General features: G+C 36.8%; 1 protein-coding gene and 1 pseudogene across 12 annotated transcripts; one reads left to right on the forward strand and one right to left on the reverse strand.

Moving 5' to 3' along the window:
* Positions 1-1,187: 1,187 nt before the first annotated feature.
* Positions 1,188-12,148, forward strand: LOC149098864 (uncharacterized). Of its 12 annotated transcripts, none has more exons than XM_089278718.1 (11): positions 1,194-1,617; positions 3,805-3,961; positions 4,368-4,489; positions 4,939-5,083; positions 5,629-5,755; positions 6,078-8,356; positions 8,977-9,239; positions 9,736-9,860; positions 10,367-10,509; positions 11,069-11,122; positions 11,777-12,148. In XM_089278718.1, exons 7-11 carry the CDS (start codon positions 9,093-9,095, stop codon positions 12,106-12,108), a joined length of 801 nt encoding a protein of 266 aa, XP_089134844.1. In that variant the 5' UTR covers positions 1,194-1,617; positions 3,805-3,961; positions 4,368-4,489; positions 4,939-5,083; positions 5,629-5,755; positions 6,078-8,356; positions 8,977-9,092; the 3' UTR covers positions 12,109-12,148. The 12 variants fall into 12 exon arrangements, with proteins under 12 accessions (XP_089134855.1, XP_089134844.1, XP_089134843.1 ...); XM_089278717.1 differs by having other exon boundaries at positions 3,805-3,898; XM_089278722.1 differs by having other exon boundaries at positions 3,805-3,898; positions 8,158-8,356.
* Positions 12,031-13,934, reverse strand: LOC149098865 (uncharacterized; annotated as a pseudogene).
* Positions 13,935-16,104: the final 2,170 nt, after the last annotated feature.

Here is a 16,104-nt window from a genome sequence, read left to right on the forward strand (position 1 = left end):
AGGGTTACGCCAAATTCAAAGAAAGATTATAGACAGGAGAGATTATATGATTGAGGCCGTTGAGATTTTGAGTTAAAGAACGGTTGTTAAACATAAACATGGTAAAAATAGTCATAGGTTCGATTGTACTTTAGGTCCAAATACTGACTGGAAAATGGCTGAAAATAGCAATTCCAAGCGTCTAAATTTCAAAATTTCGCGGGGAAGCATGCCCCCACATCTCCTAGGAGGTTAGCAACTTCAGCGCTCGAAAGCATGCCCAAGCCCTTAGAAAACATGTCCCCAATATGCCCCCAGCATGCCCCCAGCCCCTTAGAAAATTTTGAAAAATTGAAGTAGCTAAGAAGTCTTCTCCTTCATTCTGAGTCGAAATGTGATGCTTTAAAAGTAACCTTAAAGTGCCTATGAAGTAAAAAATAATTGCTGCTTATTTGAAAGGCTTTTCAAAGTAAAGAAGAATGGCGTTTCCCTTTTTGGAATATCTTTTTTCGTTCTAGAGATATTTACGTTTTTGTATTATGCAAATGAGGAAAGTGATGACGTCATAGATGGTTCGACTTGAACAGTAAAACACTGAATCAAAAATATCTCTAGAAATATTGGAGCAGTGTTCTTCAAACTTGGCACCACAAATGTACATCACAAAAGAAACAGAATGACACCTTCTGTGTTGTTGCCATGGCAACACTTTTGGCTCCAGTCTCTTTCTGTGAAAAACCGAATATGCCAATTTGCAACCCTTCGAAAAGGGACAGAGGGTCTTGCTCGAAACACACATGATTCCCATATTGTCTTAACTCTTCCCGTTAGATTGTTGGGAGCGGATGATCCTTGTTTAAGATAAAATCCGGTAATGTAAATTATATCCAAAGAGATACTTAATTATATATGTACTGGACTAAAACAATAAGGAACCTTTAATGCGTGAGAAATAATAGTTTCAGCATGAGAGCGCAAGATTGAATTCGTTTGTGTGAGCCTCATGCTCAATACGTGAGACTTGAGAGCATTGTGACGGTTTCTTTTTGTAATAAACAAAGGTATTACGATGTGTTATACGTGTAGCTTCGTTTTAATTGAACAAGGTCAAATTTCCCGACCCAACTCCTCTGAGACGAAATTCCGACAGGCGACATAGTAATCTTGCGAAATGCCAACATGGCCGGTGGCGAAATTCAAACAGGGGACATGGGTACCCCCCCTAACAGGGCCTCTTGAAAGAGAGTAGGCCAGCGCTGGGGAACACTGCCGTGAATTATAGTGAGTCAAGAACTAGAGAAAGGGGATGAAATAATACAGAACAATGCCGTGAAGCAAAGCTAACGAGGACTATAGAAAGAGACGAAACACCCGACGACTACAGAACTGCTCAAGTTAATTCGCGCGTCGCGTCGAGATGCCGTGCAGCCGAGCAAGAAAAGTCACATGATTAAAATCAGGTGACGAACTAGAGAACTCTGTGTTTAGAGTAATTGCAAAACAGAAACCACAGTGGGAAAAAGTGGTTGATTCGTTGATCTATCGAAAAGAAGATTAGTTCGGTTCAGTCTTCACAACTTTCGCTGGAAGTTCCTGCCTGGAAGATTTACACTGGCCGAAGTGAATTGCCAACTTGAGGTAAGTGACGTGTTTTGTGGCGTTTGCCATGGAAATTATGAAGTTGCCTCGGCGAGGTAAGGTTATTTTCAATAGGAATCCTTTTTAAAGTCTTCCTTATTTGAAGCCATGCTGTGGGGCATTTTACAAATTACATAGGTTTAATTTCGCTCATAACAATAACACGTGAGTGGCTTTGTGGAGGTTGTTGTAAGTTGCATATTGTAAACAAATCAAGTTTTGTCTCGAGTTTCGTCGTCACGTTAAAAAAAAAAAAAACTGTATTTGTAAACACTGCCGGGCGAGTTTTGAAGTTTTCTCTGTGTTAGTTGGCACATTACCGCTTCCTAGACTACAAAAATTTCTTAACCCAAGATAGGTCAACAAACCATTTTAAGCCGAAGCGAACAGGATTTGCTAAATTTACTTTTGACGTTCCTATGTGAATATTTACATCTTGTGATTACAAAGTATTTCCTCGTTTTGTTAGTTCAATTTATTCGGTTTGGCAAATGCTTGGGGGGAATTTCCAGGTTAATTTGGTTGAAGACTGGTAAAGCTACCGCCGATGAAATGACTGCAAAGGTAAATTAAGCCGTCGGCAAAAATACAGACTGTGATATTCAAATCTATGCTTCAGCGTGAATAAATGTTAAACTTTAACACTGCAAGCTTAAACGAATTTTTTTTCATCCTTTCTTTCATTCGGTCAACCTTCATTGAGAAGGGATTTGCTGTTTGATACTCAGATGTAATGATATGCATATTGTGTTTGTAATGTAGATTTCCTCGTTTTATTTTGTTGTTGTCCAGTTAGTTCGGTTTGGTGAAATGCTTGTAGTCGAAATGTCGAGTAGACGATTATGCATGTAAACCCTGTCGGCAAATAAAGCTCTACTTCGATTTTGATTTGCTATTTCATTTTATTAATGTCACTGCTTTTGGTTGGGGGTACATGGCCCCTATTTTCCTAATGAAATGTTATTCCCCAGTGTGGTATTTACACTTATGGAAATATTCCATAAAAGTGAGATAGTACTAATTAAAAAAAAAAAAAAATGCTTAGAGCTTTACTCGGTAATGAACAGTGAAATGGCATTTACATACTTAGAAAACATTTACAGTGTAGGTCGTAGAAGTCCTTGTCCTGACCATTTATCGGTAATAAAAATAACTTTTACATATATACATTCAAAATTTAGTTGGTGAGAGTGCATTCCTCGCTCCGCTCTCTCTCTGCTCTCTTCTTCACACTAATTTTTTGATTGACTAACTTATTAACCAAATGTCACTGACTGTTTTCTTTGTTGTGCTTTACTTTTTTGCTCATCAAAGAAAGTTTCAGTTTCTTCCTGACTGTTTCCTTTGTCCTGTCCAGTACCAATTCGTTTTGTAAAACTTTGTGAATTCTCTATTCTCATAAAATTTTATCTCGTCAGGGTAATAGAATACACTCTCAGAGTGTTCAATCATCGTTTTCAGTTGCTACAATTTTCAGGAAAAAAGCAGTGATTTCCTTAATTTGCTTTTGCTTTGTTTTAGGACCTTTTAGCAGGCCGGTAATTGGCCCATGGGCATTATGGGAGAATAATTTTCAAGTAAAGAATTAGATTCATTTTAGTGTTAAGTATTTTTAAATTATTATAAATTGGGCATTTTATTTTTATTTTTGTCACATGTGATGTTTTACGATTTTACCGACATATACATGTACCATGTAAATGGAAATAATGCACTAGACAATCAGAGTGTGCATTACATTGGCTCAAAATGCAAGCTATATATAACAAATGTATGTAAAAGATATTTTTATGACTGAGAACTGGACAGGACAAGAACTTCTCCTTCTTTTGTAGAACATGTATATTAATTCCTCTCAGCCCTGTCAAAAACTCTCAGGAACCTTCAGTTTTGCAACCTAGAATCCATTATTTTTCACCATACCTGACACAGAAGCTCACCAAATCCTAACAAAATTAATAACTAACATGGGTGTTCTTTGGGTGGCCTTTACTTTGTACTACATGATTATATATTCTGTTATCCTGCCTAATAACTGCTAGAAACAATTTTGACAGAGCTGTTTCAACAGTTTCAGTTAAAATGATTTCCAGTTAAACAGCACTACATGTAGCAGTGTTATAATGAGTGTGAACTTTATGGAGGGTTTTAAAGGTTTATTATTATTATTATTTTTTATGGTAACAGAAGACAACAAAATGTACATGTACATGTGTATACAGTATAACCTGATGGTGGTGTTGGTTGTGAATTGCAATTCATATTAGTCATCCTATTATAGGTAAGGGGAAAAAGTTCAGAAAGTTCAGAACGTCTCTTCCACCAGCACACCTGCATTCTACAGGTGCAATCATTGTGTCGTTATATATATATATATATATATATATATATATATATATATATATATATATATATATATATATATATATATATACACACACACACACACACAGAGAAATGTAAAGTTATGAACTTAACATTAAAATCTGACATTTGAATGCCTCCTTTGCTAAAGTTAAGTCACCATTCAACTGTTATCACTCCCTGTGAATTCATAGAGAATTACCACCTAATGTGGAAGTCCTGTCTTCAAGTGAGGGAAAATGACACTGCAAAAAGTTACAAAAAAAAGTCACAATGAAAGTAAAAAGAATTGTGAATGTCGATCATGACTTGGTGTACATTGTACATCATATAAAGGTATGTGGTGAGTGCCAAAGGCATAACATTTCATGCATTTACCTTTTCAGGACAAATTATGTAACAGTGACATTTTAAAAGATGTGATCAGAAAAATAATGAGTATTGTCCAGGCAGTACCAGTTTATGGACGGCATATGCAGACAGTAAGAGGTGCTGTAAGCATTACCAGGTAATTAAGTTAGTTTTATGCTTATGACTTCTTGTACTTGGATTTTGTGTCATTTTGTCACAAGAATACGTAATGAAAGATGCATTAGTTGATGCAATTTATTTTCAAAGGCAAACTTAAAAAGTCTGCCCATGGTTGATACCGGTTGTGTGTAATGTGAATGTAAAGCGAACACAGTGTTAAAGATGTACGTGCATGTTAATATTAAATAATCTGAAATTTCAGTGAGTTTGAAAATATATTATATCTATGACAACTCTGGGGTGAGGGCTGTTACATGTACATGTACATAAATGGCTCATGCTCGATTTTTCACTTGTTATGATTTAGCTGCCAATATGTTCTGTAAATTAATTTAATAGTCATCTGTTGGTGTGCAACGATATACACCAATATTTAACCAAATAATGTACAGTGTAAATTAATTAACCAAATTATGCTGTTTTCAGTTGACCAACACTGCTACATGTACATTGTATTGTGATGTTGAAGCGCACAAATTTACAAACATGCCTGCGGTGTCAACTTGTCAAATGTATGAACTGGCCAGCCAGTCTAGATTACAAAACTTTCTGAAAGTTGGCCTTACCTAAGGTACTTAAGATTCATGTATTTCTTAAAGCATATTTTGTAATTAATGATTTCTCAGACATTGTTTTCTTCAAGAAAAGATTCATACCCCACGTAGAGGTTTTTTTTCTTTAAGAGCTCCCTCCTCCTGTTACTTTGGAATTTCTAATGACTGGCCATGAATGGGTGTTGGATGTGAATATCTTCTGGAACTGCACACTCAGATTAAGTCAGCAAGAACATTAGTATTTATCCTGACAAAGTCTGATTTTCAACCTGGATGGCCCTTTGATTGGGACTGTGCACATTGTTGTACCGCAATGTTCCAGTTTCTTGTTTAAAGCAAATTGCATGTGCGCTCAAAAGCAAGTTCATAACAGTTAGATATGTTTGCTTTGCATCTCAGGGCAGAGCCTGCCACTGTGAAAGTTTTGGTACCATCTGCCTAGCATTTGACTCAGTACTGTAGACACTCAGTAAACAACTAGCAATGGAGTACACTGTATATCAATGAAAGGAATGTCATCTGTTGGTTATAAATTATAATTGATATGTCTTTGTATGTTCAGTGGTGTTCAAGTAGCAGCTATATACAGTATGATTTACATCCCTGTTCCTGGCAGTCAATATATGAACAGTGTACACATGGGCAGCCTGGATTAAAATATCAAAGATATTTAAAGCAACCTTGGCCAGGTGAGATATTTCTAAAGAAATATAAATTCAAGGTCCTTATGATTGCTTATAGGGATTGATTTTATTGTAAACAATATCTTACTGAGTGTATTTGTCTTGTGTACTAATTGTTGTAGAACACAGAGACCACTGTCATGACAGAGAAATTAATGTGTGAAAAGTTCCATAAAAAATTGCACTGGGAGCAAATTAAATCATCATAAATGCAGCTTCTGAGAGATCCCCAATATTAATGGAACATACATTGTACATACATGTGAAAGAGTGCAACAATTTATTACTTAAGATTGTAATGCTTTGTGTGGTTTCTCTATATTTACAGACAACTTGATGCCATAATAATTTCTACACTGACTTAGAAGTTGAGTTCTGCAACCCATACTGTGTGTAGTAATATCATAATGCTGTAACTGCAACATTGTGACAGACAAACTGTATTACATTATTGAGAAACACCTATGATACATGTATTAACGAATTATTTAAAGTGTCTGTTAAATTAATCAGTTTTTCTTAGAGATAATTTACTCATCATGTCATGGTTTATTTAAATAATTGCTTTTTTGGCTTAAAAATGATATTTATTGTGCTTGGTTTATGTTTGCTCTTAAATCAATTTTTTTGATAACCTGCATTGGGCATGGCATAAATTAATATTTTGCCAACACGAAATGGAGAACTGGGTCTTAAGCAAAGTTGCAGGATTAGTATTTTTGCAGAAAGAAAGATTTTGTGACATTCTACCGACAGCCTTGCCATTCGCAACGTCAAATAAGGTTGATTTGTTCCCTAGTGTCGTACAAATAGTGTTCTCTAATTTATAAATCATTTTAATCTGTTGTTTAAATGATTGCCTTATAAACCCATGTCCAGCATTGGTGCATGCAGGATATTGATGTATTGTTTATCCATTTTGCTGTAAATTATCTTTAATTGATGTGTCAATCAAAACATATCTTTGATATGCTGGCTTTTTCTGACAAATGTACCTATGCCTCATAATCTTTGAGTGCGTTAGGTTCTGCAGTGCAGACAAAATACACGTACATAATATAACTTACTTATAGCTTACAATTCTTCGTATAATTTAATCAGAGCAAAATTAATTAATGGAACCCAATAACAGCTCCTGTAGTCCACAATCTCAGTCGAGAAAAAGAACAAACCACATTGGAATTGAATAATAAAATTGTTATCAGAAGCCTATGCAAGTATTCATGATCAGCAACAAAATATCATATTTATTGTTCATGCCAGAGTGATTTTGCTTATACTTATACTTTGAGAGATGGTGCAAATTGTTAACTAAGAAAGAATATAATGATTACATGTAATAACAATGTCTTGTCTTTCTCAATAAGAAAGAACAGGAAATGCCACCAAAAAGCACAGAAGACAGTTCTGTTATGTGATCAACATTTTTGGTGGCTCCCCTGAAATGCTTGAAATCATGGCTCTATTTTATCATGACACCATCTTACACCTTGATCTGCTGATGTAATCCTAGTTCAGGCTGAAACTATAAAATCGTTCGCAGTTTAGTTCGCATACATGTACATGTTGGATTATTTTCATCAGTAAAAACATTCCAAAAAATAACTGACAAGCTCCGCTTTTAGGCTTGGCTAAATCTATATGTTAGGTATATGGTCCAAAGGGAGGAGAGGGAGGGGAGTTGATACACCAACTCACTTGTGAGAAAGGTGAGAACAGTTATTTTCAGCTCAAGCATAAATTCATTATTGCATTTTTAGAGTTATGGATGGATGTCTTTCTTTTAAATGTGTTTGTTTCATGCCAGAATGTACTTTCCTCTTGAACTTCAGGACTTGAACAACATTTTGATGAGCAGTGTTACAAAACTCTACTCATATCACTTGCTCATAGTCACTGTGTGGTTTAGGCATGAATTGAAAAGTGAATGTTTAGCATCCATGCTTCTTCATACAAGCTAAAGCAGGTTTTCCTTTAATTTCAATAGTGAAAATCCATTTAATCCATCTGACTTTAAACTTGGTTCTCAACAATGTTGTTATAAATTTTGAAGCATTCAATAATATTTTCTTGTCAAGTGCTGGTTTAGTTTTCTTTTTGCTCTGGAAACCATTACTGGGATGGAAAACAAGTCCATCACAAATAACCGGTAAAATACTTATCACATCTCTCTCAAAGTCTGTTTCATTTTTTTTCTTTTCGGCTAAGCATATTGCCAGTTTTTTTTCTTTGCTTGCTTGTTTGCTTATTTTTCTTGTTCTTTTTTTATTGACTAATTAAGTGCTTTTTTCTCCTTAGCCTCCTATATGTCAAAATTAATATCCTTTACTCAACCCGATCAGCTTTTTAGTGATTACTGAGTACATTAACCTAATTTGGTATCAAAAAATAAAATTATTTTTCCACAGCCTTGATGATATCTTAAGCATCCTCTACAGAAAAGTTAAACAACAGGAATTAATCAATGTAAGAGTTAACAGACAAGATCTTTTGTGGATGGCATCAGGCAGCTAAGACGTGAAAAAAGTTTGGAGGGTGTGTTGAAAGTACAATTCTTTGGAGAGTCTGGGATAGACACTCGAGGGCTGCGGAAGGAGTTTTTATCTGGTAATTTAGACAGTGATATTAATTTCAGTAATCTGTTTTTGCCAAAATAATTATTAGAATGCAGGGAAATCTCAGGAATTTTTTTCACTGTGTGGGTGGCTGTAACTCAGTTATTTAATGGAGATAAATATATGTCCCTTTGTTGAACTTTAATTGAGCTGGACAAAATAATTTATTTTCCTCCATAAATATCCAGAACATACATAGAGGATATTACACGGTGGCGAGAAGATATGAATTTTATGTTCGAGTGGCAAGAACAATATCTCACGAGTGAGCGAAGCTCACTCGTGAGATATTGTTCTTGCCACTCGAACATAAAATTCATATCTTCGAGCCAACGTGTAATGTTCTTTTTATTATATGGAGAAACCAATTCAACAAAAGCAAAAGGTGGGAATCGTGACTTTATTGAACGATACAACACTCACAAAGGTGACATACGGAAAATACGCCACTCGGGTCCCGGATGAAGTGGAGTATGGAATCTACGAGTGGTTTAGTTCCCAGTAAAACACTCTTCTCCATATAATAAATAGAAGTAAGATGTGTCTTGTAACTAAGTCTGTTTGATTAGCATACATTTGAAGACTTTTTTCTTTAAATATTATTTTCTACAGCATTTGTTGCAGCTGTCCAGACCAACTTATTTGAGGGCACCGAACACAGCGGTCTGTCACCTGGACCCCATGTTGAGGCTGTGGGTAATGGCTCTTTCAAAGCCATTGGACAAGTCATGGCAATGTCAGTTCTCCAGGAGGGTCCACCACCTGCCTTCTTAGCTTACTGGGTTTACAACTATCTGTGTACTCCAGAAATCACAGACATATCACTAGCAGATGATGATATTGCTAATCCAGATGTCAGGACTCTAGTGAAAAGGGTAATAATATTCCCTTGTACAATGGCTTGACATAAAGCTTTACATTTGTATATCTCAGCTCGTTTTGCTACTGATTTGCACAACATTCTCACTTTCTTATATGGATTACTTGTGTGCTGTATATTCATCGAAAATGTCTTGTATATCATCATCATCATCCTCATCCTCATTTTATTTCTGTGATTTAAATTTAACAGATTAGAGTAATACAAAACCCACATATATGTAGCATGATGATGAACCAACACAAACTCAGCACGACTTTCCAAAGTTCATGCAAAGGTTGTTGGCAAAAACAAAGCAAAAATTGATGACAGTACTTTAAAATTCTCCCAAAACTCTCTCTACAGGATGTTTGTTTACATCAGAAAAAAGGCCATTTTATTCTTTATTTTAAAATGCTAACAAACTGCAGAGAAAGATCATAGAAGTAAGTTATTTATACATGTAATAAGTCTTAGGTATTAAACCACCTCTGACAATGATATGTCACCAGGTTAAAGAAGTGAACTGCGATGAAGAACTTCAAGTCATTTTCCAAGATGATGCAAATATGGATGTTTTAATGAATACTGGCTTCACATCCAAAATTTCTTTGGAGAAAAAGGACACTATTGTAAGGTACAAGCATTTACAGTATCCCAAGATGTATTTAACAGTTGTCTTTTTGCATGTAATTACTTCATTTGAAATGCTACATCCATGTCCTTTGTCAGTTATTATGGACTACTTTGGCTAAAGGCAGCGATTCTCTCTACCTCCATTGAAATGCTGCAGCTTTTTCGTGGATTAAACCATTACTAATAAATAGAACATTTTCTCTGTGTATTTAAAAGATCAAGGAAAGACATGTAGTTAGTTGGGAGAATGTCAAACAGAAATAGAAACAGCTGACAGTGGTTCAGTTTTGTACTGTTCTCCCTAACCTCTACCTTTGTTTCTATGACTTCGGGAAAACACGCTGAAATCTGAAATGTGAAATAGATGTAAGTACTGATTATCTAACAGTTTTTAAAGAAACTACCTAGGGATCAGAAACTTTTCCGCATTTGTTCACTTCGAATTTAACAGTAATATTGCATGTCATGGTTGACTTTGCATATGTAACAGAAAGAATTTGTTTTTAGGGTTATAACAATTCAGAACACCATTATGCGAGTGAAAGCTGAGCTTGATGAGAGAGGGGCTGAAGCTTCACGGTTTTCTGAGATACATGGAAGAATATCCATCACTGATGCGAAAACTCTTTGTACCAGGAGAGGATTACAATGTAAGAGTTTCCTGGATGACACCTGCCTTGTTTTTTGTTATCTTTGTAAAGTTTTCCTTCCTCCCTTTTAATCACTTGTGCTGTTTATGTCCCTCACTAAGTTTAGAAGATTTTGCCATTCAAAGGGATGAACATTTGAGTTTATTGATGTACCTAGACAGCTGTGTTCCACACAATCAGTCATGTATCCCCTGTCTTGTTATTGTTGTTGACCTTCATCCTTTAGCATATAATTTTTGTATTAAAGTCTTTACTATATAACTGAACAGTTTAATTGATTTCCCAAATGGATTCCCAAAGTTAATGGTCTGATTAATTTTTTTGGTTTGAATGCAGGTCACATCTACATACTTGATGAATGTATTAAATGCTGAATACTCGCAATAAGGGTCCACAAAAAAAGTACAAGAAACAGCTGTAATGGCTCATTTCAATCAATATCTTGAAGAAACAGAAGACAGTCAGGAGTACCTTATTATCTCAAATCGGCCAGTTAATACAAAAATTGCAATTGTCAAAATGAGTGTATATTCCTTAATAACGATTTTAATCTGAACAGCAATTCTTCCAAGAGTGGTGCTAGACAAATCTTCCAAATCTTTAGGACGCCAAAGTGAGTCAGGGTTTCCTATAAAAGTTCACTTTTGGAGAAAGTGATAAATGTTATCGATTTGTTTTGTTTTTTTTTTTAAGAAAATACCATATATGGGGACATGCTGCCAGGACATGGCCATCATTCTCCAAGAGCTAACAGCTAATACTCCCCCCAAAAAGGCCAGGGACCTCATGGGTACCATTTGCAGATTGTTACCACTGAGGGTAATGCTAGAGCTGTCCTGGTACCTTTTAGGGGCCTTTAAGTTTATGGATGTAAAAAATGAAAGTAACTGTAAACGTTTTTTGTTTTGCAAATAGCTTTTGTTTCTGAATTATTCCCTTTTAAACAGTAATGCCAGTGTTTTTTTTTAATTTGTGCCTCTTAGGAGGCAGCACCCACTAAAAGAGAGTCTGGTACCTTTGAGGTGAAATGAAGTTGCTGTTGTTGTTCTTGTTGTTTTAGGGGTGTTTTTAAAATTTTCAACAACCACACGCAATATTTATAGGGGGGTAACTTCCCTCTCCCGGAGTTAGTATATCTCATTTTGTGTTTCACTCATAATCTAGAGAGTGAAAAGAGACCTATTGTAAACGAGTACTGATAGATTTGTTGCTAATTGTTAGTATAAACTAGTACTGATAGCTTTTTATATTTTGTCTTATTGCACAGGGGACAATGAGTCTACCGACTGCCCTAAAGATATTTTCCAGTTTCTTACTGGGAGAACCACGAGGCCAATTTTACCCTCAGAGAAGAACAGTTTTGGCATAACAGTAAAATTCATTCATTGCAGCACAGACCACCAAATTTGTTTCCCAACAGTTTCTACTTGTGCCCTTTGGGTACAGTTACCGGTGGCTCGCATGACCACATACAGTGATTTTAAATTTAACATGGACACTGCAATAACACACGAAAAGACCTTTGGCAGAGTTAAGATGACCTTTTATTGTCTCCAAGTGTTGGCCAAAGCCATTTCCGACAGAATGTTCGAGTGTTAATTAGTAATATGGTTTCAATAAATTTGTTAAAATTCTGTAACTTGCAAGCAGCCTGTTGTTTGGATTACATGGATTTGCCATTGAAGATGGGTTGTTCAAAATTCTCAGTGTATCTCGGACATAGATGCAGAAATGAAACATCGTAAATGAACATGTAAATTTGTTTGCATTACACTAGGAAGATGAAATGATACCCATATCCCATTGAAGAGGATGCCCCTCACCATTTTATGGTGAGAAATAATTGTGTTGTTCCAGATAATATCCATACTCCTCCCGCAGAGGTTTGTTGTTGGTTTGACCCCAGCCTTACGGATATTCCAGTTTTGGTTCAAACTTTTTTCTTCGAAGATTTTGGATTTGGAAAGTCCCCTCCCCTATGGACTTTCCAAGGCCTTGGGGTGAGTAGGGATATTTTCTGGTACCCCACAATATGTTGTTTGGCTGGTAGCAGTGCATGAACTATTATGTTCTTGCCTCCTTCCTCTCTCCACAGGAGTCCTCAGCAAAGTGTTTTCCCCGGTCACAGAACATGAGACATTTAGGGTTCACCTTTTGCGAACTTGATTAGCTTCTCAAAAAGAATTCCTGCTTCCAGAATGCCTGTGGGGTGGGATAAGCAATTTTTTCCCATGACGTATTGAAAATACTCGCAGAAAACTAGGTTGGTTTCATCATCTTCATTATCAAATCCTTCAAACCTATTTTCCATTTCTGTGATCTTGTGTGGGGATACTGGAACCAAGCAGTCGCTGTGTCCAAAATCCTCAGGCAGAAGGTACATCATGCCGGGAACACCGGAAATAGTGGCCTGCTTTGACTTCCTGATCCGGTGACTCTTCCAATATTCCTTTACCTTATCCAGATCAGTCTGGAGCAGATCAGCAAAACAAAACCAAATAGCCTCTTTATGCAAGTCACTGATCAGATCGAGAATATCCGATTCACGAAGGTATTGAAAGAAGTCCATCCACCAACTTGAACGTTGTTTCCTGTAATGTGACCATTGACATCCAATACGTTGATTCCTAGTTCTCGGTACATACTTGTGAGACTTCGATCCTGCATATTCATCCAATCCTTCAGCCCTCAAATAGCACTGTATTCCAGCAACCAGACCGTTTTCAGTGCCGGGTTCAGTATAGACGCGCATCGGGCATCCGTGTGCTGCTCTGACATGCTTGATGAAATAGGTTGCTACACACTTTGGATTTTTGTTCGATCGTTGGACCTCGAGTCAAATAATTCTTCGGCTAAAGCCGTCGACACAGCCGTGAATGGAAAAGCCAAACAGCTTTAGTTTATCCTACCCGTCCATGTGCCAGCAGAAGTTGGATCCAGGTGACACATCCTGCGCTGAAGGCAACGGCTCCTTATGTGTTTCACTCCCCTAGGATCGACCTCCCTTAATAATGACTCTACTAATCGTCGAGGAACATTAATCCGGTGTCTGAGACGCAAGACATGCCACATAGTCCTGTAGCCATTAAGGCTATCAGGACCAGTACATATTTCTTGTAAAATGAGATCCCTGACGCGTTCCTTGAGCTCCTCGTCTACTTTTTCACGTCTCTTAAGTCCGTAGTCTTTCAGCCTTCGCTTAAGAGTTCGCTGATTCATTTTAATATTATGTTCCATCTCCAACATCAGAGTAATATGCTTATACGTAAGACCTCTGTAAAAGTAATACGTAATAACATCTCTTTCTGATCCACGAGGTAAATCGCCGTGTTGAGTTGTCTCAGCCGATTCGTCTTAGCTGGAGCTGCTCGAGTTTCCACTGGACGCCATATTTATTAAACTCTATCTTCGAAAAAGGGCGCGAATCTTAGAGCTTAACACTAGGTCTCAGGCCTTGTCGTTGAAATGCGTGCGCATAGTTTATTTCCCTTTCATTTGTGGCGTGCGGTTAACTTTTGTTTGCAGTGTTGATTTTGCTTTCATTTGCAGTGTGCGTTCAGTTTTTTTGCTGTGAGATTTTTTTTTTTTTACTTTATTTGGGGATTGATTTTGCTTTCATTTGCAGTCTGCAATCCACTTTTCTTAGCAGTGTGCGTTTTGCTTTCATTTGCAGTGTGCTTTTAATTTTTTGGCGGTGTGCATGCGTTAATTATAGGAGTGCATTCGATCTTTCATTGGCAGTGCTGATTTGACTTCATTCGTAGTATCTTTGATTTAGTTTGCAGTGATATTTTTCGTTATTTTGTGTTTTTCTGGTTTGTAAAGTTGTCCCTAATGGGCCACCGTACATTTAAGCTTATTTTACCAAACAACGAAACTGACAGAGATCATTTTTAAAGGCCATTTACGTGTTCAAGTTCAGCCTTAGACGCGCAACTCATCAAACATTTAAACGGAAGTGGAAAAAAAAACATACCCCACAAACCGGCTATTGAATAACTGACATCTCAAGCAGCTCAAAGCCAGGCGTGTTTTGTTCGCTTTCCTCGCCACTCTCGCTTTTAAGAAATGTCTGGTTCCATTTTGTTCTTTTCTCTCGTCGAAAAGGCCGTGAAGGACAGAAAGCTCAACCACCAAAAGCCAGTTTGTTTTCAATTCTTCGGTAAACTGATCCAAATTTAGCTTAACGAATTCTTGAGTAACGCCTTTACCGACTGCCATTTCCGTTTGTTGTCAGCTTGATGTTTAGGTTAACTGAGCACTTTAAAATTGTTTGTTTGCCCGAGGAACTATTACCTCGCCGCTATTCAAGAAAAATTTTGATATGTCGCCTTGTCAGATTGTTGAATACACATTTTCGCGCGGTTTATCGCGGTTTATCTCAAAAGTCTGAAAGTTATTAGAGAAATGGTAACCGTGTAGCATGCAACTGTCCAGTTATGGAAGCTAGAGTCGCACTCAACTATCGCCTCGTGTGACTCTTACGCTTCTCTCGTGCTTAGCAACCTCCCGCGTGCATCCATAACTCGATAGCTGCACACTACATGCTGCACGCTGTATGCTGCACGCTGCATGCTGCACGCTTACCATTTCTTAAGTGTAGGCGTAATTACGTAAACAAGATCGTCTGTTATAAAAGACAAACACTAAGAGAATTTACAAAATATTGGTACCAAAGAGCAAGAAATTTGTAATATTAGTGCACAAGTATAGTTGATGAGCAATGATGGGTAATCGATGAGTAATCAATAGGTCATCAATAAGTAATCAATAATAGTAACCCATATCCTCTTAACTTCTGGCCTATATATCCTGTATCCACTGACTACTATACACAACAACATTGAACATTCTTTTAACATTTTTTAAGATGAAGTCAATGCGGGGAATAGCCATGTTTGAAGTTGGCCGGAAATAAAAGACGGGGTAGAGGGGGTAGTTTTGTACCTTAGTTATTACCTTTAACAGGGGTGAGAGGGGTAAGAAATAATAAATCAGATCGAGGTTGACGAATGAATGAGTAACGTGTTTTGTTTTATTCCCTTAAGCTTTCGGAGCCAAACTAGAATTTAAGGATATCGTTGGCCTACCAGTATTTAAAACGTTGTTTAATATACTGTACAGGCATTGCAAGCTCACTAAAGCCTCACTTTTCCGAGAGGAAAATGTGTAAAACAAAAAACAAAAAACAAAAAACAGAAGTCAAGGGTGAGTTGGGATGATGTAAATGCAATTTACCATTAGATTTGAAAACACTGATTGATATACTTACAGATGGTACAAGCGCCCCAAACCGGAGAAAACATTTTCTGGTAAATTCTGAATATTATTTCCTTGTAGGTTTCTGCGATAGACCAAAACAAAAGTTTGTACCAAAAAAAATACGTAGCATCAATATCGAGTTTAAGAGTACACAGTGTAAAATAGTATTGTAACGGCTAAATAATAAAGCTAACTTTTATTTAATTATTTCTTAAGGTACATATCATTACTTAAACAGTTCCAACCGTCTTGTCCTCTGGAGCAAGGGCAAGGTAAATACCTTGTACCTTGTTCTTCTCTTGGTTCAGGGCTAATTTCTGGATGGAAAATAGT

The sequence above is a fragment of the Orbicella faveolata genome, unplaced genomic scaffold (assembly GCF_042242905.1).
Source record: "Orbicella faveolata isolate gen_17 unplaced genomic scaffold, um_ofav_v1 contig_46, whole genome shotgun sequence".
Classification (NCBI taxonomy): domain Eukaryota; kingdom Metazoa; phylum Cnidaria; class Anthozoa; order Scleractinia; family Merulinidae; genus Orbicella; species Orbicella faveolata.

Coding starts and splice junctions, on each gene's coding strand:
- LOC149098864 (XM_089278718.1), top strand. CDS start 9,093: ATGGCAATGTCAGTTCTCCAGGAGGGTCCACCACCTGCCTTCTTAGCT. Junction 10,510..11,068: donor TACCAGGAGAGGATTACAAT/GTAAGAGTTTCC, acceptor TAATCTGAACAG/CAATTCTTCCAAGAGTGGTG. Junction 11,123..11,776: donor CAAATCTTTAGGACGCCAAA/GTGAGTCAGGGT, acceptor CTTATTGCACAG/GGGACAATGAGTCTACCGAC.